This window comes from Penaeus vannamei, chromosome 3, assembly GCF_042767895.1.
Source record: "Penaeus vannamei isolate JL-2024 chromosome 3, ASM4276789v1, whole genome shotgun sequence".
Lineage (NCBI taxonomy): Eukaryota > Metazoa > Arthropoda > Malacostraca > Decapoda > Penaeidae > Penaeus > Penaeus vannamei.
Window position 1 is genome coordinate 8,548,094 of NC_091551.1, and position 26,983 is coordinate 8,575,076.

Here is a 26,983-nt window from a genome sequence, read left to right on the forward strand (position 1 = left end):
CCTCTTCCCACGCATGCTCTGGGGTTTCTTCCTTGGAATCCGTATCAGATCCACATCATGCCCATATTTGAAAACAGATGTGTGCGTGTGTTTGTAAGAGTGAGTGAGTGTGAAAGAGAAATAAGGGAAAAGAGGAGAAAAGGTACTTTTGCTTTGTGTTTAATGTAAACTTTAGTGTAGATCCTGGGTGGGAAATAATGCCCATCGAATAGTTATCGTCGTATAATAATGTGGATATTATTGTATGATATGTATAATGTGTAAACATGCGGTCAGCCGAGGTGACTGCAGAAGCACGTGATGATAGGATATCCAGACTTGGTGTGGTCCAGCTTCTGCCATTTCCCGAAATTCTACAGTAGTCTATAATGCACATAGATTTATTCATATGATAATATGGTATACCTGAGCTTTCCTTAGAGAGTATAATTTATAATCCATATTTGAACATTATAGGTGAATGACCTTATTCAGAAATAGAAAACTTGATAATTTTAGATATGTATTCATTAGACAAAAAAAAACTAACGCTGCTTTTCATCTGCTATTTTTTTTATTGAACGCAATATGAATGGCGTTACAGCAGTAAACACATTTCAAACACCAGTGTCTAGCTGGGGACGAGAACGAAACCGTTGGGCGCGTGGGCGAGTATAAGGGGGCCTGACGTAGGGGGCTTTGGGGTAATGTCCTGACACTCCATTCGTCAGGTCGATGGGATTTAATTATGAATACTAATTTTCACCGAAATGGCAAAAAATTTAGCTCTTTGAATTAAAACGGGAACTTTCGCAAGACCGAAATTGTCCAAGTGTTTCGAGGATGACATCATTTCTCGCCAGGAGCGCTAGATGCCCTGCCCCCGCTACCCGTGGCCGCCGAGGATTCCCCCAGTCGCCCGTGGGTCTCAGAGGAAGACAGTTTATCCAAGAGCACTACTTCCATGCAGCGTCCAAAGAGCCCGGCATTAAAACATACTGTAGAAGCCATAGAAAGGCGAGGGGCTAGTGTGACTGGCACATAACGGCAACCTTCTCCCCTCCCCTCCCGGCCCCTCCCCAGCCCCTCCCCGGCCCCTCCCCAGCCCCTCCCTCTCCCCCAACCATGCCTGTCTGGTTGTCCCGGCCACCAGGCACAAGTCGTACGAGCATTTGTAGTTAGTTGACGGGCTGTTTACTTCCTGAATTTTTAATTATTGAATATATGTATTTGTATGTATGGCAGGTTGTGTAGAATTTGTCAAATGGGCCTCTCCTTCAGTAATTGAATATACGTATCAATTCTAATTATCATATTAATTGACATGTATTTTAGGAGTAAGTGTTATCGGAGTTATTAATAATGCCAGGTCTATTGTAGCTGGCGATTAACTAGATTTCACATAGCTCTTTTCATATTTGTTTTAATTACAAAGCGGACCTGTCGACTCCGTTTACACGGTCTCTAAAATTGGACTTATTCTTTAAACAAACAGTTGAAAAGAGAAGAGGGGAGGGATCGAAGGAGCGGATAGGGATGCCACGCACAGGCACATATCTACCTGGTTCCAACTTTCCCTCCATATTCCTTGCACACTTCGCTCCGTTGTCGACCTCATGAACCCTTCGGCCCGTACAGTCTGAGCAGTCTAATAACTTGTGAATGTGCAAGTGCTGTTAGGGACGCCGAAAGAGTGGTAAAGATTGGTCATCTAAGTTACCCATAAGGGGGCAGTTGATGGAAGAGGTTGTAGTTTAAAAACTACGCAGTAAGTATATATATATATGTTCCTGTGAATCATTGTAGTGACTTCAAACCGTCTGAGATAAGTGAGAAAACACGTATATATCCAAGGAATAGACGTAAGGTAAACCAGCGTGAGATTAGTCATAGCCCCATGATTTACTCATTAAAGGTGAATAACATCTTTACAGGCCGAACCCCTCCTCGAGCCTTTGATGATGGTTATCTCGATACCAGCACCAGGGGCCTGCCCTCCTTTGGGGCCATGCCTTACTCTGTGCTTGTTTTTTTCTCTTCTCTCTTTATCTGGAAACTTAAAGTAGGCTCTTATCACATCGAAATGATATTACAGATTGGATCCGTAGGATAAAATAATTATGGAGTTAGATCATATGTTTTTTTTAAACGACTAGTTCCATGCGCTACTGTACAACAGTGCATAGTAAAAGAGCTGTTTTTTACGTGATTGTCGTGTAGAGACAGATATAACAAGCGTCTTTTATGGGAAAGATGTGTGCCTGATTTGGTTGTCTGGGTGCGAAGGACATACCTCCAGCCAGCATGTTGTCCTTGCTTGTATCCCCGGACAAACAGTGAAGGAGCGTTTGCTTTAAACAAATTCATGAAATTATTAAATTTGATAGCTAATGAAAACAGTGAATTTCATACATGAAAAGAGACAAGTCTAGCCTTGTATTGCCAACTAGATAAAGGTGCTGCAGCTAGCTGTAGACAGTTGAGCGTTCATATCGACCCAGCTGCCTCTCCTCGTCATTCTTCAGGCGCATGCTGGACAAGTTTGCTTACAGGCACACCCTACACATTAGGTCTCTGAACGAGAATTATGATAAATTAACTAATCAAGGAAGGCAAGTAAAGAGAAGAGGAAATGTTAACTATAAAATAACCGATGAACAAAAGGTTCAGCACTCGGTTTGTTACTATGGGAAACATCGAAGGCGATGTACTGTAACTTCATAGAACAACACCGCATACTGAGTCAGTTTTCTGAAATGTTTGCATGGAACAGTTGTCGGAGGTTCCATTCTACATGGCGCTTATTCAGAATCCCATAACGTAGCAATTCTAGGCACTTTTCGTTAAATAATTCATAAGTTTATGTATGTGCCATGCTACGAGTAAGTATAAACGTGCCGTACCAAACAATGTTTCATCGTCCAAGCTGCGTCAAACCATATGGCTGACTGGGGCGTTTCTCTCTGAAAGTTGAAGTCCACTATGTTTTCTTAAATTTTAAATTTGTTGGCCGTGAAAAGAGGAAGAGTTTTTAAGTATACAAGTTTTGTTAATTGTTGTTTTTAAAATGTCCTACAAAGACAAATAGCTGTCACTTGGTTGTCAGACCCCACTTGGGCACAGGTGGAAGTGATGACAACAGACATATTAGCAGAAGCCCTTCCCCTCAAAAAAGGGTAATTCGATTGTAGAGCATCGTTGCATACAGGCCGATACAAACAATAAAACTGAGGGAACAATTTTCAAAGTTTATAATGATATTGATTATCTACATTATATCCAGAAAAATAGTATGTATTCTGTACCATGTACCATGTAGTTTATATTCATATTATTAGTATTGATGTGTGTTGTTCATGTTAATCACCGTTGTCACTAGCATTATCATTGTCTTTAATAATCTGGTGATTAGAGTTTAGTAAAATGCAGATAGCGCCGAATTAATGCCACGTTAGAAGCACTCAACGATGCTTTATTTATTCAGTCAAGGGAGAATCCTCTCAGAGTTACCGCGTAACCTGAATACTTGACAATACGCAAAAAACTGAGAATGTACACTTGCGTCACAAATATTTCAAGCATATGGTACCCATTGTTTTTCCTTTGAAAATCTGGTGCGCATCTGCAGAGCGCAATTTTACAAAGTGAATCAGTGTAACATCTGCGTATCTAACCATCATGTTTAAAAAAACTGTTTGGTATAGTGTAAATAGACCCCGTTTGATCTGAGCATTCTGGATCCAAGGTCAAGAAACAGAGTAGATAGATCAATATCGCGCACCCCTCCTCCCACCACCATCTCCCCCTCCTCCTCCTCCGCCTACTACTATTCCTCTCATTCTCCTACTCCTACCATTCCTCTCATCATCCTAGTTTTTCTTCCTCCTCTCCTCATCTCCCCCTCCTTTCTCTCTTCCTCTCTCCCCCGCTCCCCTTCCCCCTCCTTGCTCTCTTCCTCACTCCGCCCTCCTCCCTCCCCCTCCCCCTCCCCCAGTCACCTTTGGGATAGAGAATGGTCAGGTTATCAGGCCTATTAACTAACAATATCAATGAATGCTTTGTTTGTAACAGTAATTAATACGCAGTGCCATGAAGTTTCAGTGTATCGGGAAGTCTGAGTCCTTCGAAATATGTTTTATGAAATGGCAATTCAGTTAGAAGTGCGTTTGATGGTTGTTTTTTTCGGAGCGAGAAATTTCGAGCGTCACGCCGCTGTCTGGTAAGAGTCGACTATTAGCGAGTGGCCCTGAGAAGTGGCACTCGCTCCTGAACACACGCAACCCTGGCACTCAAGGTCGTTCGGGCTGTCAGTCGGTGTTAGTGTCGGGTATTCTCCGAGCTGCATGCAAAGCTGTAGTTAGGTTTCGTAGTCGAGTAACCGTGCAGGAGCTCGGCGCGGGTGACATTAGCACACATTAATAATTGCCAGGGTTGCTGTCGATACAGCGACCTTGAACTTTATGGTCAGCTGCTCCACGTGGATAAATAAAGGCTTATGTAAAGGGATCTTTTGAAACGCCTTTTATTGGCCGTTGAAGCTGGGTATCCGGTGATGGATATTTTAGCAAGGACGACGGCGGTGGGAGCCTGTGTCAGATATAGATGTCACTTGGTCATTTCCATCATCGATATGAATTATTAATTTACCAGGTCAGGCCTGTTAGCACCCTTGTAAATTAAACCCTGGATACCTGTTAAATTCGAAAAGATACGAAGCTGAGCAATGATACGCGGCCAATTTTATAATTACAAAATCGATGATGCTCCTTAGCACAGCTTAGTATACTCATCATCCTTAATTTCTGGTTAACAACGGCTTTATTGGCATATGTCATACGGAGACGGATGGCGTGCGTGCGGAGCGAGTTCTCTTCGTCTGCTGAGTCATCAGGAAGAGAGAGAAAAAGTCCTGGAGGCTAACGATACCAGGATTGCTTTTGGGGATCAGGCGAAAACAAGGCGCTGTATGTCTTTCTTCATATTTGATTTATAGGCCATTTATTCTCAGATACAGATCATGCAGCAGCATATCAAAAGAGTGAGTTGGCGAGAGAAGTGAAGAGAGAATTGAAGAACGAAATTGGATTCGGTAATGCGTTTAAAGTATTGTGTGTCGTTGGTAGCGTTGCTTTAAGTTATCAGCAGAGGCAGTTGCGTCAGCAGGTTTCAGATAAGATTTTCCTGTCCGTTTTTTTCCCCTTTTCAAACGTCTCCCTATATTTTTTTTTGCTTGTCTCCGTTTTCAGTACTGGAATGTTAGAAAAGATAATATTTCTTGACACGTGTGATAGATATTTTTTCGGGCGGCATGTTGTGAAAAGACCTTTGTCGAGGCGCTTTGAAGGTTATCTTTTTCTGTCGATACTATTTTCTGGAGAGCACGAAACAAATACACCCACCTTGATCACGGTTTTCTTGTTATCGGGATATCTTGTGCGTACCTTTCCATAACATGAGTGCATATTGGTGATTTTTAAAACGCCCTCCTTTTCCCTTTTCCTCATTTTTATTAAGTGTCTTCAAACTACTTCTTTGTTTTACTCTCTTGCCTCCTGTCATCCTCACTCGCGGGGACTTGCTGTGGATGTCTCCAGTCCTCAAGTTCATTTATTCTATACCTTTTTCCTCCATAAGAAGCACACATAAAAATGTATTAAATTTTCCATCCTTTCAATATGTTGGCAGGGTAAAAAATCTTACAACTGTACAACTGTTTCGTAAAAAAATGGAGAAAGTGTGTAGCTTACGCGTTCCTCTTTGAAATGAAATAAAGTGTCCTGTTTCATTTCTGTAGGTCACCCTTCTTGCCAGTGACTAGAAATCTCTTGCTTGGCCAGTGGCGCATCCTTTCCTCGCCCACTCGTTCAACTCTGGCCCCGTCTTTCATTCACAGCCAGCTCCCACTGCCACTCCTTCCCCCCTTCCTTCCTCTACTCTCCTGTCCATCTTCATTCGCTTTTCGTGCTTTTGATCCCCACTCTTGCGGCGTGCTTTCTCCGAGCACCATCATCGGGGAGAGCAGGGATCACCTTAGGCGCACTCGCCTTGCTGAACGTAAGAGCAAGGGAAGCAAGGTGTAGCAGACTGCAACATGGGAACCAGGTGTATGTTTTCGCTCGGTAGACGTGGCCTGCTTTGCCTGGAACGGTGTTATATAAGCCAGAGAGAGAGAGAAAGAGAGAGAGAGGGAGAGGGAGGAGGAGGGAGGGAGGGTGTGTGTGAAAAGGAGAAAGAAATGAGAGGGAGGGAATAGGAAGAGAAAGTATACGAAAATCTGAGTAAGAATGAGAGTGAGGATATAGAGAGTTTTCTGTATATGGGGCAAGTTTTGTTTTTCCAGGGGAATGCAGCTCGCATGATAGTATTTTTCAATATTACATTTACAATTCTTGGAGGCAATTGAATCTGAAATTGAAAATTCTGCGAAATATATTGTTTATTGTCTACATAATTTTGAATATTGAATGCGAGGTTAGACTAGTCGGCCAGCGAGAAATGTTCTGCTATTGTTTTTCGTGCAGAGGGGTGGGCTTGCCACAAAAAGAACGTGAGAGGAGGACGACGTTACCTAGTTGGCCCCAGAGACGTATCGACCAAGGGAGGAGTAACAGTGCAGGAGAGCGTGGTGGGTGGGATGCACCAGGCGGGAGTGTGTCATCCTGCAGTGACTCCCGAGTTTTGCTGCACTTCACGTTTTCATTGAAAAATGAAAAAAAAGATTTTGTCTAGTCTTGTTATGGGGGTTAGTGAGTAATGGGCCTGTTGTCTCTGAGGTTAGTTAATAAGTATGCACGCTTTGGTCTTGCGGGATAAAGGAGAAAATCGTCGGGTGAGGAAGGTCAGAGAGAGAGAAGAAACAGGCTGATTTTGCCGTGGGAAATTGCCGCATCAACAATAACTCTTCTGAGGTGCGCGACTGCAATATGCACTAGCTGTATCCTGCGGGCGAGGCTCTAATGATCTTGTTCAAGAACTTTTCGTCGTTGACTTTTTGCACCCTTGATGGTCGTGCAGTTAGAATTGTTTCGTAAATGGGGAAAAATGGAATGGACTCCATTTCCGAAATGAGGATTGTAGGTAGTTCATCAATAAAGGGATTTATATCAAACAATTGAAGGTAATCGAGAGTGGAACTCGAGGGTAGCCAGCCGATACTATGTTCGAGATGGCCGATCCTGGTATTAATAATATGGTTCCGCTTTTATAGACCTGTTCACGCTATGTAGCCCAGTTGGACGTCTTGATCTTTGTACACAGTTACTTTTCGGCCCTTACCCGCACGTCTGTCTTTATTTCATGATTTAGGCTTTCACAAAGCGGAGGGAAATAGAAATTGGAATGAATACAAATGTTCTTAGGGTTCTTTGTGAATAAAAACAAAAAACTAAGTGAATTTCCTCTTCGTTTAACACTTAAGAGCAATTTTTGCCCCTTTAGTTATTCTCGCTGCGCGGTTCTCGACACATCTCATGAGTGACTGGCGGCAGTTCCTCGGGACCCAAATCCCTCACAAAGCGCCTTCATTACTGTAGATTTCCTGGAGGATGGAGTTCTTGGAGTGCATGATTACCGTCATGCACCGAACTGGAGTGAACCGCTTGCCAGCAGTAGCTCCTCCATGGACCTGAAAAATAAAGATTGTGCGGGTGTGATTTGCAAGGAAACTGTTCTTGAGCGTCTCAAGGCCAGAGACACGTAACGTGTGATGTTTGTTATCAGCAGCTTTAAATTTCTTACCGGGGAATTGTTGCTGAGGAAAATAAATGCGCTGTTAAAAGTAATTGCAAAAAGAATTGAGTTTTATATGTAACCCCCAAATTATCTTGTATGCACGTGCGCACACGCACGCACACGCACAAAACTACATACACAGGTACCCATACACATACTCATGAATTTCTCGCACACATACAAACATACATATAGTTTCATATATATTTCTGTTTATGAATGTCAATGTAATGAATATAGTCTTAAGATATGTGTCGACAGCAGGGCCAAGTTTGAGAGAATTTCCCCCACTGTGGTATATTTATCGTATTGCAAGTACTGTTTTGTTGCTTTTCAAAGTATATATTTTTTATTATAAGCCATAATTACAGTTCTGACTTAACAGTGTGTTCATATAGTTTAAATTTCCCTGAGCTTTTGGCGTGATTGTTTTTGCCGCTGGAGCAAAGGATGGACATATAGGGCCATCTCTTCATCACATTGGACATGGGCCGTGGGGTCGCCTCTGTGAATGGGGAACGTATTTGATTGATTAAAGAAAGACGTCTTGGCGTGTGGCCAGATATTGCATATATTTTTTATTGAATTATACAGAGATGTATATTTGTCTGTTTATGTATTTGAATATATATGTCTATTTATGCTTATATGGATAGATATTGATTTATTTATATTAATTTTGTTTATATTGATTTTGTTGATGTATTTGGTTGGATAAAAGCATTCTTTAAAATGTATATATGATATTTTTTGAAGGTAATATCGTGTATTTCCCAGCAAGGATGGAATTCATAAGTCGGGTGAAAGTGAATGTAAAATCAGGAAATGTGATTGCGCTGATATTACTTCATGGGCGCCTGGCAGGTTCTTGTGTGACAGTGTCGAGTAGCGATGTATGTTTATATATTGCGTACGTGCGTACGTTCTTCCTCCTCAGTCTCCATTTTCTCAATCTCCTCTTCATCCTTTTATACTAATCAATCAGTCAAATCCTTCTCCTCCTCCTCCTCCATCTCCTCCTCCTCCTCCTTCTCCATCTCCTCCTCCTCCTCCTCCATCTCATCCTCCTCCTTCTCCATCTCATCCTAATCCTCCTCCTTCTCCATGTCATCCTCATCCTCATCCTCCTTCTCCATCTCATCCTCATCCTCATCCTCCTTCTCCATCTCATCCAAATCCTCCATCTCCTCCTCCTCCTCCTCCTCCTCCTCCTCCTCCTCCTCCTCCTCCCTGTTATCAATGTTTCCTTCTTTGCCTTGAGATCGTTCTCGACCCAGGATACACTGTACTTTGAATTCCAATAGGACAAGCATCCATCTTTTCCGGCTTTCGTTTCTCGCTCAGCGAATTTCCATTTCAGCTAACGGTTTCATGTTTTCATGTTTTTCGATTTTTTCCTCCTTGTATCCATTTTATAGTCTTGATCCTTTTTTGTGTGTGGCATTGTCTGTGTGTCTGTATGTATGCATGTTTCCATAAATTGTTTTGGTATTTGGTAAAGAATTGCAAATACAGGTTTTATGTTCTGTGTTCTAATTGCGTGCATTTATTAATGATGCTTCTATGATGAGACATTGTGTCAAGAACGTCGCAAATATGCAAGGTGTATTTTTTACGTAATTTACAAGGACACTTGTTTTAACCGTTCACGTAATAGTTGTAATTGGAGTCTTGGTTTCCGAGTTGAGTGCGTCATTGATTTTGGCTCGCTAATTATAAAAATGGCACAAAGAGGCACGTCGCTACGAAGCGAGGTAATCGCCTTCACCCTCCAGGGCTAAGTCAAGAGGTTAATTGCCATAATGCAGTCACAAGGTGGGCGCGTCTAGAGTGGCTATTTGGGAGTTCAACCGAAGTTAGTGGGACGAATGGTAATTGGCCTCTGAGTGTGGCCTGGGCAGCTAGGGTGCATTTCAGTTCTGTAGCAGATGTGTGCATGCCTAGATTCAACGGTAAGAGTTGAAGTGGGCGTGACATGAGCGTGCGGGGACGGCGTTCTCAACGCACTGAATATCAGCTTTACTGCTCGTCCTCCCACGCACCACCTTCACCCCCGCTAGTGCCACCTACTAAACCAACGTTTGCCGTCTGCATCTTCAAAGTAGATTAACGGCCTTATCCTAAGTGGATCGCGCTGTAGCCGGCTTGTCTCAAATGCACCCAACTGGTGACTGGCTCTACTCCCCCTGCAGTTATTTCTGGGCAGGAAGTGCAATTGCATTCACTTGAAAATTGGGTAAAACTTCACTGCCATCTTTTGCTTTTCTTAGGTTTCCATCCTTGCCTTTTTTCCGCCGTCGCATTGCCGCGGTGTTCACATGCGGTGGTAGGGATTTCCGCCCCGTCTTATTTGAGAGTTTATAGATTACTGTATTTTGTTCTTGCCTCCAGCCATTACGTGTGAGAACAGCCATGCCGGCCTTTAGGCGGAATCTTCCCAGCTGTGTTTATGCCAACTAGAAAAATGCATTGCCCTTTTTACCTGCTATAAGAGGGGGATAAAACTTGTGCGCAAATGTTCATGTATACAAGATCCGATAGAGCTAATATCCCCATGCACTGATATTCATTTATTTTTCAGCAATGCATCATGAAAGATATACTTAAATGAAAAAATCCTCAAAGTAAAAGTATATGCCTGTCATTCAGGTCTTACTGACCTCTTATGGTAAATCATAATACAATATTTATAAACCCCTTTATCGTAAATAATATTTGATGTGCTAGTATTTTCATCATTGTTGGGCACTTTCATAATTAAAATCATGGGCATGATTTCCAGCAATCCTCGTGTCTTTTGAAGAATTAGTCAGACATTTAAACTAAAACACAGGGCATGGAAGCCCGTGTATTACGTTTCTGCTGCAATTTACAAAACGTTTTAAAACACAGAAGAGTCTTCTAAAAGCCGATATATATGTAGTTCTGAAAGATTCTTTCAAATGTACGAATACATTTGAACGGATTTAGTGTGTTTGTTTTAATTTGTTCTTGCCTTTGGGTTTATGTAAATATATGTAGATGTATATATAAATTTATATATCGTATATATATGTACAGTGTATTGTATGGATATGATGTATATATGATTTGTATGTATATTTTATGTTTGTTTTATAGGTATCTATGTTATATGTTTATAATGTATATATGTATGTTTTAGATTCTGTTCTGCATATATGTATCATGGGTATAGGTATTATGTATTTATGTATATATGCATGTATTATATGTTTGTTATGAATGTGTGTATCGTATATGGGTGTTATGTATATGTAAGTATATATATGTGTATATGTAGATGTGTGTGTGTGTGTGTGTGTGTGTGTGTGTGTGTGTGTGTACGTGTGTACGTGTGTACGCATATATGTGTGTGTATATATATATAATATATATATATGTATATGTATGTATTTGTGTGTTTATATATGTATATGTATGTATATACATGTATATATATATATATAGATATAGATATAGATATAGATTTATATATATATAATATATATATATATCGTATGTATTGTATGTATATGAATGTGTCATATATATATATATATATATATATATATATATATATATATATATATATATTGTCTGTTTCTATATATATGTTGCATGTATATACATGTGGATATATATATATATATATATATATATATATATATATATATATATATATATATATAATGCATTTATATATTTGTGTGTGTGTGTGTGTGTGTGTATATATATATATATATATATATATATATATATATATATATATATATTGCAGTGAAACGAACAATCACCTAGTCACTGAAATGAAAAAAAATATACCCCAATATTTGTATGACTTACGAACTGTCAGGCAGTAATAATCAATCGGTCGAGATAACAGACGGTTCGCGTTGCCTCCCGCCCACGTCGGTGAAGAGGAGGAGGGTTGGCAGGGAGGCGGGCAGCGCGTGGGGCGTGGGAAGGTGGTGGTGGGGCTGTCGTGGCCCAGACTCGGACTGCCCTACATGGTAATGCCAGTAATGACCTCGTCATCCAAACTCGTGGTAGTTTTTATTTTTATTTTAGGTGTATTCCTCTGTCCACTATACTCGCGCCTGGGATGGCTGGAATGGTGTAGATTTTTTATATATGAGGAGGTATTCGTGGATTATTCGCTGTCTAGGTGTTGGTCACTCATGGATATTATATTGTCGTGGGTTAGAGGGTGTTGTGTAGGTGGCTGCGAGAGACGACGCTGGCTGGTACCGCGTTGGGGATTTTTTTGAGGCCTGGAGGCTCTGGGTGCATGTCCAGGGAGTAACAGACATTCAGTATATGGAATCAGATCGTGATCAGACGACAAAATTTGGTTATATGATATTACTCCAGTTTTGTCTCAAAGGGCAAGTCATCCATTGTTATCCCCTTCTGCCTTAAGGGATATATGTATATAATTGTTTTTCACATCCATGCAGAAGTAACACCTAGGGAACAAGGCTCGCCAGTAGCTTATAAATAAGTGTTAAAATAAATTATTTACTGAAATCGGCGTCGGGGTGCGGTGATGCTGCATGGCGGACCATTATTCTGGATCGTGGGCGGAGAATGGCCGGGGGCTGGGGAGTGGGGGTTGGGGGTGGGGGGAATGGTCCGGGTAGGAAAGCGAAGGGACAAGTTCGTGTGTTTCCTAGAGTGAACCTGTTGCCAGTTGGCGGCGTCGGTGTTGTATGACAAGAGGTAAATCAGGCTCAGGTAAAACTCCCCCGATGTTTTCAGCGTTGGGCCGATCCTTTGTTGCTAGGACGGTTTTAGGAAATGGACAAGCGAGAGGGGAGGATTCAGACTGGCATGGCGGGCGCGCTTTGATGTGAAGTTGACTCGGGAGAAATGAGGTGTTCGTGTGCATAGCGGCGGCTCATGAGTGTAATGTCAAGAAAATGAGTGTGGAAGCCGACAATCGCTTCACTGGCTGACATGCCGATATGAATAGCAGTCGGAACCACTCAGAATGAAAGGAAAATGGGGTCGCTGAGAGAGAGAGGAGAGGAGAATGGGTAGGAGGAGAAGGAACAGAGAGATGGAAGCGAGATATGATGCTTCGATTTTGTGAATATTGGTGAATTTTTTGCTTATACCTTTTATTTTTTCTTTGCAGGTGAGGTTCCGATGCTGTACTTTCTACCGGTGGGCAAGGTAAAGTGGCGGATAGAAATGGTTCATTTTACCTAAATTACACCCACATTTGAGGTAAAATGATTGCGTGGTCTTTAAATCATGTAACTTTACCGATCAGGAATGTATTTTCTCTGAGCGGATGGGTTCTCTTTAACAAATTTTATGAGGATAATCCTTATAGTGGTAGAGCCGAAGTAACCTTTGGAAGTTTCCACATTGGTATGCAAATTTAATCAAGCGGACCTTTTAGTTAACCATGGGTATTGTTGGAGGGGAGAACAGGAGCCATGACAGTGGTTTCAGTTATTCATAGGAACGTGCTTAATAAGTAGGACGAAGTCTTCCTGTGTAGATGCTATCGTATTCGAAGATGCCGGCGTCCTCAGAGGCAACTGAAGATCCCTTATCAACATTGCTGTCCCGCGTGATGTACCGGTATTGATTACATATTGATCCAGGAATCGCCCCGTGCCGGTGTGTCACGCAGTTGGTGCTCCCAAATGATACAGCTGGTGCCTGCCGGCGGCTCTTCTACCTTTTATCGAGGCTCCATATCTCATGTTGAAAGTGATACTATCACCCTGTGTTTCGTGTATGTATTCGGCGTGTTGGACGCTAGGGGCTATATTATGAGACGTAATTGTGATGGTATTTTAGAGGTGGAATGATTGTTGCAGCAAGTGATGGTGCAGGCAAAAATAGATTCATTAGTTAATGATTGGTATGCGATGAGTCTGGACAAAACATCGTCATTTGCTGCTCGTCCTTCATCACATGCACTCTACCTAAATGTTTTATCCGGTAAGAATCATTGCCTATGGATCCGATAGTTAAACCAGCCGACACACGCGAACTAAATAAGGTTCAAAGTTAGTTAAAACATTACTTTTTATGGAAATACATAAATGAACACACTGCGGCAACAATTAAGTATCAGAAGCTTTACCAATGATGACTAGAGGCCAGTAGCAAATGAAATATTAGGTCTGTTGTGAGGTCATGGGCTTTGTACATGTTTCGGGTTTTTATCGAAATGAACCACATGGACTTGCCTTGGCATTCTTTGTCTACTGTTTGATAGTAGCAATTGCAGCAGATATCTTGTTCTGCCTTTTTTCTACATTAACGATGAGTTAGATACATAGAAATCTAAAACAATATTAATTAACGTTATCATCTGGTCGTTACATTCCATTGTGTCAAGGCGAGACTTAATTAGTTTTGGCGCTTTTGTAATTTCTACCTCATTTGCTTATTGTAGAGGGGAACTTGTCACAAGTTTGGAGGGGAAGTGTTCGAATGAGATGCCGGAGGCAAAGGGGTGAAGTGTGAAGAGTGATGCAAGTTACTATTCTTGGGGGAATAGATAGCGAGAGATCTGTAGGGCGAAGTAGAATCGAGATTTGAGATGACGAAGGAACAAAGTTGGTCATCTATCAGCGTCAGTCAGATTTACGCTTCGAAGACTCATAGGATAACATCAACAATGGAAGACCTGGGTTTGTTTGCGTTAAGGCACGAACAGCACCGGATAGAAGGGAGGCAGAGTATTGCGCCTTGACCTTGAGGGTCAGTGACCACTGAGAGATACCTTGTTTTGGACTGGCCTTCACTGCCCGCCCTGGTTCTTTTTCTGTCGCCTGCTCTGTGGCGGCGACGGGCCTGCGTGCTTTGCTGTATTGTTTATTTTCCGCAAGTGTTTTATGGTGTATCCCACAGATTTTTCTTTGTTACCTTATGGCTTTGCGCATATACTGCCGCCACGTAGCTGGTGTTTAGCGTGCCATCGTGTTCCCTTGGAGACAGAAGACTAGGAAGTAGTAGCAGGTACTGGGAGTGTGAAATTACCTTTAGATTCCTGGTGTATTTTGAAGATTTTTTTTCTTCCCATTATTGTGCATGCCTTTTCCTAATGTTTCTCAAAAGGATTTTTTTTTATAACAGGCACAAAACTGCCTTTGCGTGTCTTTATTTTTATTTGCTGTCCGTTTCTACTTAAGGATAGATTTGCAGTGTGAGTCTTGAATGCAAACTGTTTTTGTTCGGGCCTGGAAATAACGACTTCAGATTGCAGACACTCCTATTGCAGATGTCGGGGACCATTGTTTGTTGCAAACTCGTAGTAAGCTTTTCCAAGCCAGGCATTAGAATGCCACAACGCGTAATATCTTTTGATTTACTGAATCATCGCGCATTCTTTTTTCAAAGCGCAGTTTAGGGAATAAAATGTGTTGCGAAAGTAAGTTTCAGCAAGAAATATAGATGCTTGCATGGACACTTTATCACACTGGATCATATTTTCACTTTCTGTATTTTACCATGTAAGCTTAGAACCACGTGTCCAGATGGCTGACTTCTTGATATAACGTTGTCTCTAGAAATGTTTAATGCACATGATAGTGTGAGGACTGCAACGCAGTTTGACGTGTTTTATATGTTTGTTTGTTTACCAAGTATTAAAAGGGACTGGGAAATGAAATATTGGTATTTTTATAAACGTATGTCAATAGTTTTATTTATGTATTTATTTATCAATGTATGAGGAACAGGAGACTAGACATTAGTATTTTCATAAGCGCATGTGAATATGTTCAGGCAACAAGCAAACCTACGTTTTACAGTCTTTACTGCCCATGCCCTATAGGATGCAAGGCTGCACAGACTAATATCGTTACTGCAACGAGCATAATGAAATGAATTGGACGTAAGGGGTAATGGCGAAAAGTGCTGACAGATAATCTTGCTGGTTGCGTTTTCGTGTTCCCTGGATATCACAATACGTTTTATACTCAGGAATGCGTGATAATAAGATAACGTAGCATGGGACTTACTGCTGATCTTGAGGGACTAACTATTTTATGTATTATGATAAGGTTCTCACAAGTTGGATACGTGATACAGAAAATGGAGGGAAATGAAATCATTGTCCCACCAAGAACTTTTTTATTTGTATAAAGTTACGAAAGAAAATAAACTCGCAAAGCAATTAACAGTTTTATGGTCTTAAAATATTTAAAGAGAGAATTGCACTCCATCTGTATGGATGGACAAGCTGATGTGCTTAGTTATAGATATTGGATTTAGTGGTTGATATCTTTCATATATGCAGGTAATATATTTTTTATTGGAATATTTAAGGCAGTATACATGTAAAGTATGTTGGCCGAATAATTTGTATCAGTAAATGTACCAGATAACAATGAAATCCTTTTGAATAACTTAAATTAGATCACCAGATTGTCTACAGTACACAGGGTATGCAGCATTATACCTCGCAGGGTATTTACGAAGCATTGTAGAAAGGTTGTCTGAAGCGGCGGTTGTCTCACATAGTGCTTTTCACCCTCAGCTCTCCACTTGTAGAATTGACGTTTGGTCCAGAGAATCGTTATCAAAAGGTTACCGTTTTACAGAACAGATAGTGCAAGTTCTATTCTTAGAGTTAAAACTTTGTAACGAATGGTTCTTAACAATTCGAATGGAAAATATGCTCCACAGATGCCAGTGTTGCTTTCCAGCCGCCGACTAACTCGTGCCGTACTTTACACACCGGATTCTTATGAAGCATGTCGTGAGTTTTACTTTTGTGTTAAGATCTTGGCAAAGTGACTCACCTTTCCAGCTTGACATCCTCTGCAAGACGTATTGGCTTGCCTCGAGTGTGTCACTGCATGCGGCGTCACGGCCACGCATTTTAATGTGGTTGGCACTGGCATTTCGCGGCTTTCAAGCTAATTTGATTCTTAGGTCTTGACGTTATTGAATGCGGCGAGTAATGAATAGTTCTAATCTTGCAGTCATGGAGATAAATTATGAACTAGCTATGAATGCGTAGATTTATGAATATCTGTTGGGATATATGTATATTTTTTGAAATGCAGCCTTGGAATATTTAAATGCAAATGGACATGGGTAGGGCTGTGTCAGTGGCAAAATACGCTGAGGGCATTAGAACTTTAAAAAATAAGAGGATAAAGTATGGATAAACAGACCAGACAAACCGGCGGGTGCGCTCAGCAGCTTACGGATTCGGTCACATTTCCCGCTGCTGATCTGCTATCCGATACGCCTGTTATCTAAGAGAAGACAGACAGCTGTTCGTAGTTTTGAGTTTTTGCTTTGCAGAATGGTAGGCCTACTCTGCGACTTGTCCAGATTTCAAAATATGTTTGATGGGAAGCCGTAATTCATGTGATTCCCGATTTGATACACGTTTGCTAGTTCCAGGAACTTCATCGTTATTATTGCCGTTACTTTTGTTAATAACCCTTGATGATGTTTCATTATTAGAACAGTACCAATGATTATTTTTTAATTATTGTTGTTGGTTAGTATTATTATTTATCATTATCATCATCATCATCATCATCATCATTATTATTTATCATTGTTATTATCATCATTATCTTTATTAAGTTCACTCTTTGATCACTTCATGTGGCACAAAAAATGTGCATTGTTTCGCCATGCCCCCCCCCCCCCAAAAAAAAAAAAAAAAAAAAAATCAAGTATTGTCCTTCGGCGGAATTAGTTGCCAAAGGTACAGATTGAATCTTTTGTCTCTGCTTGCAAAGGCGGACACAGGCGCGGCCAAAACCAGGGAGCAAGCACACAAAGGCGTCTTGGGGCAGCGGCTTTCCCTGGTCTGACATTACCTCCTGGTCAGCCTTGCGTGAGACTTGAATTACACTTCTTCGTCTTATCCGGAAGTTGGTGTCGGCAAATTTGGTTTTATTTGCGGAGAAATGGCAAGAGGGGGGCAGGGGGTCATGCACGTCGCTGCCACCTCGTCAGCTAATGGGGTTCACATGATTTGCAAAGATGCAGGTCTGTTTTTTTTTGTGTACGATTTCAAGGTATTGCTCGATATATTTTGATGTGATGGTTAGCAATCACACCACACTTTAAAGAATTGTAATTATTGTCAGGTCATAGGTTATGTGAAAGGAGCATTAATAAAATAAGTTATCATCTCCGGATTTGATGCTGATCCTATTAATGCCGGTGCGGATAGGCCCAGATATCCGCTCGATTTTCCTCCTAGTTGCACTTATTGACCCCTTCCGTTACCATTGCCAAGACCTCGGCCAGAGTCGTTGCGAGTCTTTCCGTGCACTTGACACCACGTGGTCGTTTCAGGCCCCCGTTTTCCCCTTCGGAGGACCCGCCCCTGAACCACTGATCAGCAAAGTTTTTCCCAAGCATCATTTTCCCCTCGTATTTCTTGTATCGACCTTCAGCCCCTCGTCAACCCCTCTTCCCCCCGTTTTTATTCGAAGAGGATGAGCTCCGGATTTGTTTTTCTCCTCTTTCTCTCCTTGGCGGAAGGGAGCTCGGAAGTAAGATTTTGGAGTGTCATGCAGCCGCCCACTCGCTTCTTTAATCCTTCGCGAGTGGCACCGTACTTCTAGTTGTGCCATTATGCAAGGGCTGGCTATCCGTTGCCTTCTTTATGGCTTGTCATTGTTTGTTGGGCGAGTTACGGGGCCGTAGTCGAAGGATAAATCCAGGGATGTCTTTCGCTACTCCAAAGAGCGGTGGTGGGAAAGAAAATATGAGGAACGTGTGTTTAAGATGCCAGAGAGCAGCATCAGTACAGGTCTACGCTACATAGGCTCTCCCTCTCCCTTTCCCCCTCTCTCCCCCTTTCCCCCTCTCTCCCCCTACCTACCTACCTCCCTCCCTCCCTACCTACCTCCCTCCCTACCTACCTACCTACCTACCTCCCTCCCTCCCTACCTACCTACCTACCGACCTATCTATCTACCTACCTACCTACCTACCTATCTACTTACCTACCTCCCTCCCTACCTACCTCCCTCCCTCCCTACCTCCCTACCTACCTCCCTCCCTACCTCCCTCCCTACCTCCCTCCCTACCTACCTCCCTACCTACCTACCTACCTCCCTACCTACCTACCTACCTCTCTATCTATCTACCTATCAGTCTACCTACCTACCTACCTCTCTATCTATCTACCTATCTATCTACCTCTCTACCTCTCTACCTACCTACCTACCTCTCTACCTCTCTACCTACCTACCTACCTCCCTCCCTCCCTACCTACCTCCCTCCCTACCTACCTACCTACCTACCTACCTACCTACCTACCTACCTACTCTACCTACCTCTCTCTCTCTCTCTCTCTCTCTCTCTCTCTCTCTCTCTCTCTCTCTCTCTCTCTCTCTCTCTCTTTCTCTCTCTCTCTCTCTCTCTTTCTCTCTCTCTCTCTCTCTCTCTCTCTCTCTCTCTCTTTCTCTCTCTCTCTTTCTCTCTCTCTCTTTCTCTCTCTCTCTCTCTCTCTCTCTCTCTCTCTCTCTCTCTCTCTCTCTCTCTCTCTCTCTCTCTCTCTCTCTCTCTCTCTCTCTCTCTCTCTTTCTCTCTTTCTCTCTCTCTCTCTCTCTCTCTCTCTCTCTCTCTCTCTCTCTCTCTCTCTCTCTCTCTCTCTCTCTCTCTCTCTCTCTCTCTCTCTCTCTCTCTCTCTCTCTCTTTCTCTCTCTCTCTCTCTCTCTCTCTCTCTCTCTCTCTCTCTCTCTCTCTCTCTCTCTCTCTCTCTCTCTCTCTCTCTCTCTCTCTCTCTCTCTCTCTCTCTCTCTCTCTCTCTCTCTCTCTCTCGTCCTCTCTCTCTCGTCCTCTCTCTCTCGTCCTCTCTCTCTCGTCCTCTCTCTCTCGTCCTCTCTCTCTCGTCCTCTCTCTCCCTCGCCCCCCTCTCCTTCTCCCCCTGTCTCCCCTCTCCCTCTGTCATGTATCTGACAGTAGTTGCAAATGGAAATAGCAAGGATAATTGATGTTCAGTTTCACAACAACTCATGTAACTCCTTTTTTGTGGGTATTATCTTCCCCCTCGTTACCAATTCAATGCTGTTTGATGCCCGCAGCAGAATAGCAGGCCACCTACACGCGGCGCACTGGCAGGTAGTCAGTGACTCACTTCGGGCAGTCTTTGTTTACGTTCCACGGCCGTCCCCGTTTTCTTGGAAGTCTTGTTAACCGGCTCTGATTTATCATCACTCCTGTGCCTCTCCCGCTGCCTTTCTTGGGTGCTTGTTCCCTCTGGCTACTGTCCCTCGTGCTCCTACCTCCCTCACTCCTCTCCCTCCCTCCCTCCCTCTCCCACCAGCTCTGTCCCCCTCTCTCTCTTTGTGTATCCTGTTTTCCTCTGGGTAATAGATGTCTTATCACCAGTATTGCTCTTAATTGTCTATTTATGTAGATACGTTTTTACGTTAATCTTTGAAAAGTATTTGCAAAGGCCTTGATTCAGTATAATCTGAGATTATTACCCATTCCGCCTTCCTCTTACATCTTATTTTCTTCTGTTTAATCTTCCTGTCCGCTGTTCCCTCGTCCCGCTAGATCGTCTCCTATGTGCGTGTGGGTCGTTAACAAGTTTCGTTGCCGTCTTTTCTGGGCTTATCCATCGGTCGTCCCTCACTCGTGCTCTAACAAAGGCGATTGTTCTTGATATGTTGCTTTGTCTTGGGGCGGTTTTATTATTTTGTAATTGTCCTTAGTGCTCATCTTTCTATTAGGACCAATAAGGAGAATTAAAGGCTAATGGCCGAGCTTCTAGGAAATGATTCCCAGTAATGTAAGTTCCCCCTCATCGACATGTGTGTCAGTCTGGCGTAATTCCCCCCTCCCCCTACGTCTTGCGTGGGAACTCGTGCCCTTAGATAAACATGAATGTGTTGATTCATTTAGCGTTCGTCTTGGCTGCTTTAAACGTTGATGTGATGTTCAGCCATGCGCTAGAAAAAAAATTGTCATGTGTTATTTTTTTCCTCCTATATGAGGGGTGCGAGTCACGCCTCTCATATTACATGTTTAGTTGTTTATTTTAGCCTTCGTTGCTCGCCTAAAAGTAATTCATGTGGATAAGTGGTAAGTTGGCTGAAAGTATGCAATACGAGGCTCCAGTTGTTATTGCGGCCTACCAATCGTTTATATTGTTATTCTTCTTATTGCTGTTGCCGTTGCTATTGCTGTTATTCTTATAATTGGTGATATTATTTATATATAGTTTTGATATTTTACTGCTTTTTCTGATATATTGGCTCCTCGGTCATCTCCTTGGGATATATTAGTACATGTTTTTTTCTATCTTTTTGTCTCGCGATAGTGTCAGTAACCTCGTGGGTGTCGACAGGGCTCGAACCAGGATTATGACGTTGTTGTGCTTCTTTAGTTATACATAGTTTTGACATATTGCCATTATTTGCTGAAACCTTTTTAAATATTCTTAGTCGCTTATGATTCGTTTTTTCAGTTTTTTTTTCTATCACAAAAATGTTTCTTTACGTTCTGTGATGTAAAGGTTTATATTGCCTAGTAAGTGGCAAGTATTGGGGAACGTATCTCACCTTGATATTTTGCCATAGTAAATGTTTAATTTGCTGCCGTGGCCTCTGTTTGTTCAAGCGGGTCGGTAAATGTTAATGGATCTCCCTGCTCTTGTTATGAATCTCGATGTTGCCTAGTTGTCAGCTGTCACCGATCTGCTTTATTGTTTATGCGCCGGTCTGAGTTCGTGCCTCCTGTGGTCGCCTACCGGGTTAAAGATTCAGGGTGGGATGGTGTTGACCTCATGGCATCTGGGATGAAGTCTGCTGCAACGTTTGAGACTGCGCTGGGCTCTGTCTGGTTGCCATCATGGCACGCTCTTCATGATTGTAGTAATTTTCCGTCACACTTATTTGTGGATGTTTTGCGGTCTTGCTAATGAAGGACTTGTGTTTATTGTGGCGTCTGGATAAACAGGGGCCTCGGGTGGTAAGGGTGAAGAGGCGGTGCGATTAGGTTTCATCGTCTCTCCCCTTTTCGCGTGCATTCTCGCCCCTTGAGAGTGAGCGAGCGCCCCTTATCCTTCCTCTCTGAGTTTCTTTTGAGTGCTGCTTAAAGGCAAGATATGTGGGCGCCAACGTGATTTTTTGAAGAAGCTCTCCCAGGGCAGTGATTTTCCTCTTGAATGCCTCGAAAGTCGGCCCGTCATGAGCGAGCGTCCATGATTTGGCCCATGAGCAACTTCTTTTACTTGCCACTTGCCGTGTCCTCCGTTTGTGCTTCTGTCTTATCCCTGCGAAGCTCTTTCTGGGCAGAAGAGTGCTGGCCCCGGGCACGGCCAGGTATGGGCATGATGACGTCACCGCCAGCAATTTCCAGGACCGGTTGCGGGACCTCGATGACCTCTATCGACCATCGTTTAGTGGTCACGGCTGCTGCATTTGATGGCGCCATGTGTGGATGTCGCCTCCGCTCCGCAAGATTTTCAGAAGGAAATTGTTAAGCTGTATTTTTACAATTCTCAATTTTCAAGTGATGAGGGAACGGCAGAGCCAGGTTTGATATATCAAGTTCATAGGTAGAACCCATGACCCGTGTGAAAGTGTGACAGCCACTTCCTATAAGGAGGTAGAGACAGGCGACATTCAGGTATCTTTGTATTGTGATGGGCGTAGGTGGGCGCGGGCGCTGTTGAGTCATGGCGAGGGGCGGCCATCATGACCCTTCCTACACCTGCCGCCCACACGTGAGCCCCTCACGCAATCCCCCGTTTCTTCTCGGACTTCACCTAGATGGCTAAGCCGGTCACAACAGGAATTTCTCCGGAATATAAAGGGAGTCTTGGTATGGGCATGGGTTCATTCAACCCTCAAGCCGACGTTGTCTGGAATGCTATCGCGCGCAAATCTTTTACCTGAGAAGCTGATAGTTTGAGATACCAGGGGGAGTCGGAGATCTGAATGCTTTACAGATCAATATTATTTGATTATCGGCCATGTTTTCTAAAGGCCGACGTGAGATAACATGCATTCACCATTTTAATTCCCCCTTGGTCAGGAACGTGGCTAGGTGTCAGTCATAAAGGCAGCCCCAATCGCCAGGAGTGAATCTGTCATACCAGGTGACGCCGGGCCAAAGATGCCAGGCTATCCCACTCTCCACTAATACGTTTACCTTCCATTTTTCCTTTTGATTTTACATAAAGACCAGTTTCAGTTTTACCGCGATACAACGTAAAAGATATGCCGGTTTTCCCTTCTGCCGCAAATAAATTATAAGTAAAAGAGAACGGACAGTGGTAGCTCTACTTAGCCTTCAGCGCGAGGTTGGTTATTTTGTTAACTTTCCCAGAATTATTTAGTGATAACATTTTAGGGAACACGGGATTAAAGGATAACCTTCGTTTGTTGCAAAGGCGATTAGTTCTTATATAGATGTATAATTATTTTAATACAAACGCCATTGTTGAACTGAAGAGTACAAGAGAAAGATATCGAGTAGAGCCCTGGACTTTATAGTCTTTTCCTGCCTTTGTGTCTAGAGTGTTCATATGAGGTGAGATTTGTACCCGAATTGCACTTGTGGAAGGTTGTATAAGACTACTCTTGTCCCCATACGGTTGGATGTCCATGAGGACCCCTTTTCTCTACACTGCAGTTTTCGGGGTTGTCCTGATCTTGACCTGCGTGGGTTATGAACAACAGCTCTCCTATCAGCTCTCCCTCTCCCTCACCCTTCCTCGCTGTATCTCCCGTTTCCCCCTCTCTTACGTTTCGCTGTTCATCCCATCTCTTCTACTCCCCCTCTCCGCAACATTCCCCTCTCTATCTCCCGTCTCCTCCTCCTATGTTTTGCTATTGATCTCATTTCTTCTACTCTCTCCCGCTCCTCCTCCTCCTTCTTTCCCCTCTTCCTCTCCCCCTTTCTTTCCCCCCTCTCCCCTCTTCCCCTCCCCCCTCCGGACTTGGATACACACCCAATTCTGCGTACGCGCCCAGTAATGACTTAATGCTTTATGTTTAGAAGGTATTTCCTCGGTTGCCGCGCGCCATGGTTCAGATGGTGCTGCGCCACGTGGGTTGACAGGCCTGATATACTCGTGGCATCGCAGGGGAACTCTTGCGGTCACGTGGTATTTCTCATGATTCTTCCACTTCTCTTACTGCATACAGATTTTTCTACGCTCTATATCCTCCTTTTCACCTTCATTTCTTTTTTTCTTTTTTGTAGCTGAAAGATGTTTTCTTTTTTCGTTTAATGCGCAGCGCTGTAGCTCTCTTGCTCCCCCTTTTTTTAGGGTGCTGATTTTAAAGACCGTGGGATGAAGGGAGCCGTTAATCATAACCAGGGGGATTGATTTAATCGGAAGTTTAATCGCTGGAATGAATCTTTGATGCGAATAAGTGACGTGATCTTCAGCGTGCCACGGGGGCTGGCGGCTGTGTTTGTTTTTGCTCTAGAGGCTGCCAGAATAGTTCGTTTGTTCGTTTTTTTACGGACGTTGGCTTGCTTAACAAGAATATCTTTGTGGAACTTAAAATATAGGTGTGTGTACACGTGTTTATGCCACAGTGGTCGACCTGTATATGTAATGAGTTATTTTGCTGTTTTTGTTAATGGGGATCGCACGGTGTCTGAGTTCATTGGTCAGTGAGTGTAGGAACATCTTAGGGTCTGTTCTGTCTTTTATTTCAAAGGTCTTGTCTCGCGTCTATGCATCGTTCCTCAGCTGCTCGACCATTTCTCGTTTCGCTCGGGAAGGTGATAGGGGAAGGTCGGGAGATGACTGAAAGCCTTGTTCATATTTTACTCCTTCGTTTCTTTTCATGTATTTTTGTACTTATTTATTTGTTAAAGATGTTTTAACAGTCATTCCAAAATGAAACGTAAAATTCTTCTCAGTTCAGACTTTGTTTTCTTGTGTTCGGTATCACATCAGGTGTTAAGCAATGAAAGCGCCCAGATGCATCCTAAGTCCTCACAGCTCCCTTGGCACTGCTTCGCGTGAAACACGTGAGGGAGAGTTTGGCAACTGTTGAAACCATTTGATCTCCTCTTGGACTGGCTCGGCTTCATGTGCTCACAATGCATCAAATGTAAATATAACTCGGATGTTATTAGATTTATAATTAAATATCCCCTCAAGCTGACGTTCCCCTGAGTGACATATGCTGAGTTATTGCGGTATTCGACAGTACTAAGGAACGTAATTTAGACGGCAGATGTCGACATACCAATACAAAATTTCCTTATTTTCTCGGTTGAACATTGCATTGTTCTTGGGGAAGTGTACTTAGATATGCTCAGATGTTTTCACTCGAATAAATAGAAGATTATGGCTGATCTAAAATCCACTGAACACTGATGGGACTTTTAAATAACTATAATGCTTGGAGATCGTTTGTTTGAATGAGTAATACAAGTCGCCCAGAGGGGCAGCGCAGCTCCTGTGGGCAGACCACCGATGAAACTGGGTCGCGGAAAGGGAGGTGCAAGAGAGTTGTGAATGAAGGCGTTCGATTCCTCCCCTTTGGTCTTAATTAGGTCCTGCCTCCGCCTGACAGCCCATGTTCCCGGTGTCTGGCCGTGAACAGAGGCGAATGAACAGCGCGAGAGTGGGGGCGGCGTGCCTGAGGCGAGGCAACTTTTACTGTTTTATCCCTATATGGAATGTGTTGCATACTCATGTTGATCTACGTGGGAGCTGGGAAAACGTGCCGGGACCAGATGGCATCATTGTTTATGTGGGTCATGTGCTTACCGGTACGGTTTTGATGTCTGTAAATAAGTATTTTTTTGTTTGGCGTGGAAATTAGGTAATTGCCTAGGAAGGTTCTTGATGTACTTTTCACATTTCTTTTGGCTCTGATGATGATATTAAACGCAGTACTCGTAAAAAAAATCGTGATAAGAAAGCAAGGGTCGGTATAAGTACGTGCTGTGCTTTAAAAAACAAAATCCTTCATTGGACATCAGCAATGACTTGCATTTACTTTAAGAAACCCGAAATATGCCGTCTGCATCTATTTTTCTATTATTTCGGAATATTACATTGTAAGAAAAGGGAAATCCGTTTTCGGCTCGTGGGAGCGAGTGGTAGGGGAGAGTTCGTTTCGATGTTTTTATGGCTGTAATGACGCAAGACGTAGACCTCAGTCATCTTCCTGTAGCCACTGGTTGAGATTTATTTTTTCACGGCAGGAAGTTAAATGACCGTACCGGTATTGTGCTTTGTTTGAAAACGCCCTTCCCTAGATCGCAAGGTTGTTTAGTTGGTGCTGATGGTCATGGGTATTATATAGGCCATACTTTCTTTGAGCAGTCCAAGAGCCATGTGTGATATTGGTAACATTATTGGGTTCGGTTTTTTGCTGTTTTTTGTTAAATGATTCCTGGAACAACAGCTTCATAAACAATTTGTTAACTTTGCGAGGTAGTGCGTTTTTGGAAGGATAATTCTCTTCTCATATCCTGTTATCATCATGTATGATTCTACGTTGCTGCCTTCCTCATAAATGAGTGTAAGCAAAAGGGCCTGGGAAGCTGAAGAAAGGAATTGCCGCCTGCGGCGCGATGAGGAACGTGATGGTGGGTAACCACCTCCGACACATCCGCTCTGTCTCACGCGCGATCGTTACTGCAGCCGGACTTGGAAACGGTGCGCGCCTGATGCGATGTTCCTCTGCATAGATTTTCCCTTTTGCAGTGGCCGTTTATCTTACAGCAAGAAGTTAGAACTCCTTTGAATGTTTACGTGTGCTTGTGTGTGCACGTGTGCCCTGGTTGGTCAAGCGGCTTTTTATCTGCGGTAGGTCTGCCTGTGTTTGCATACCTGTCTCTGAAAAGGGAAATATGATGAATTAAAGCTCCGTCATCTAAGCCGTTTAACTTTCACTAGTAATAATAGCGTTACGTATCTGATGTTATTTGCTTATATTGATGAACAGTTGTGTAGGATCTCGACACGTCCTCCCATAAGCATGGTCGTTTACTTTTTACAAAATGGATCCGTAGAGCCTTGTCTACTTCTAATTACAGGTTTCGTATTAATGCGGGTGTTAATGTTGGATAAAACCGCGTCCAGCGCCGGGGACATCTGTTGTCAGCCAGAAGCTGCTGTTTGTGCTGTCAAGTTGGGAGTTTCTTTCGCTGTGACAAGTCAGGTAAACAGCAGGCTACAAATAGATGCCTGTCAGATACTTTTGTGTCACTTCAACGGAAACGATTCGCGTGAGAACAGGGGCCGAGCCTGACATTGAGCCAACCCCCTGAAGAAACAACTCGAGGCGTTCCACGCCATTCGAGTGGGATGTGAAAGTGTGTGTGGAATGTC

The 26,983-nt window shown here is 43.0% G+C and overlaps 1 protein-coding gene across 11 annotated transcripts in view; it reads left to right on the forward strand.

The window, feature by feature from the left end:
- The window catches only part of Klp10A (kinesin-like protein 10A), a 100,925-nt gene that overhangs the window by 33,205 nt on the left and 40,737 nt on the right, over nucleotides 1-26,983 (forward strand). The window contains exon 1 of one of the 11 annotated variants that reach the window (XM_070140809.1): nucleotides 12,392-12,444. The exons of the other annotated variants lie outside the window; for them this stretch is intronic. Within the exon in view, the coding sequence (XP_069996910.1) occupies nucleotides 12,420-12,444 (25 nt within the window). The 5' untranslated portion in view covers nucleotides 12,392-12,419. Of the gene's footprint in view, nucleotides 1-12,391; nucleotides 12,445-26,983 lie in introns of those variants that run through there. 11 annotated transcript variants of the gene reach the window in all.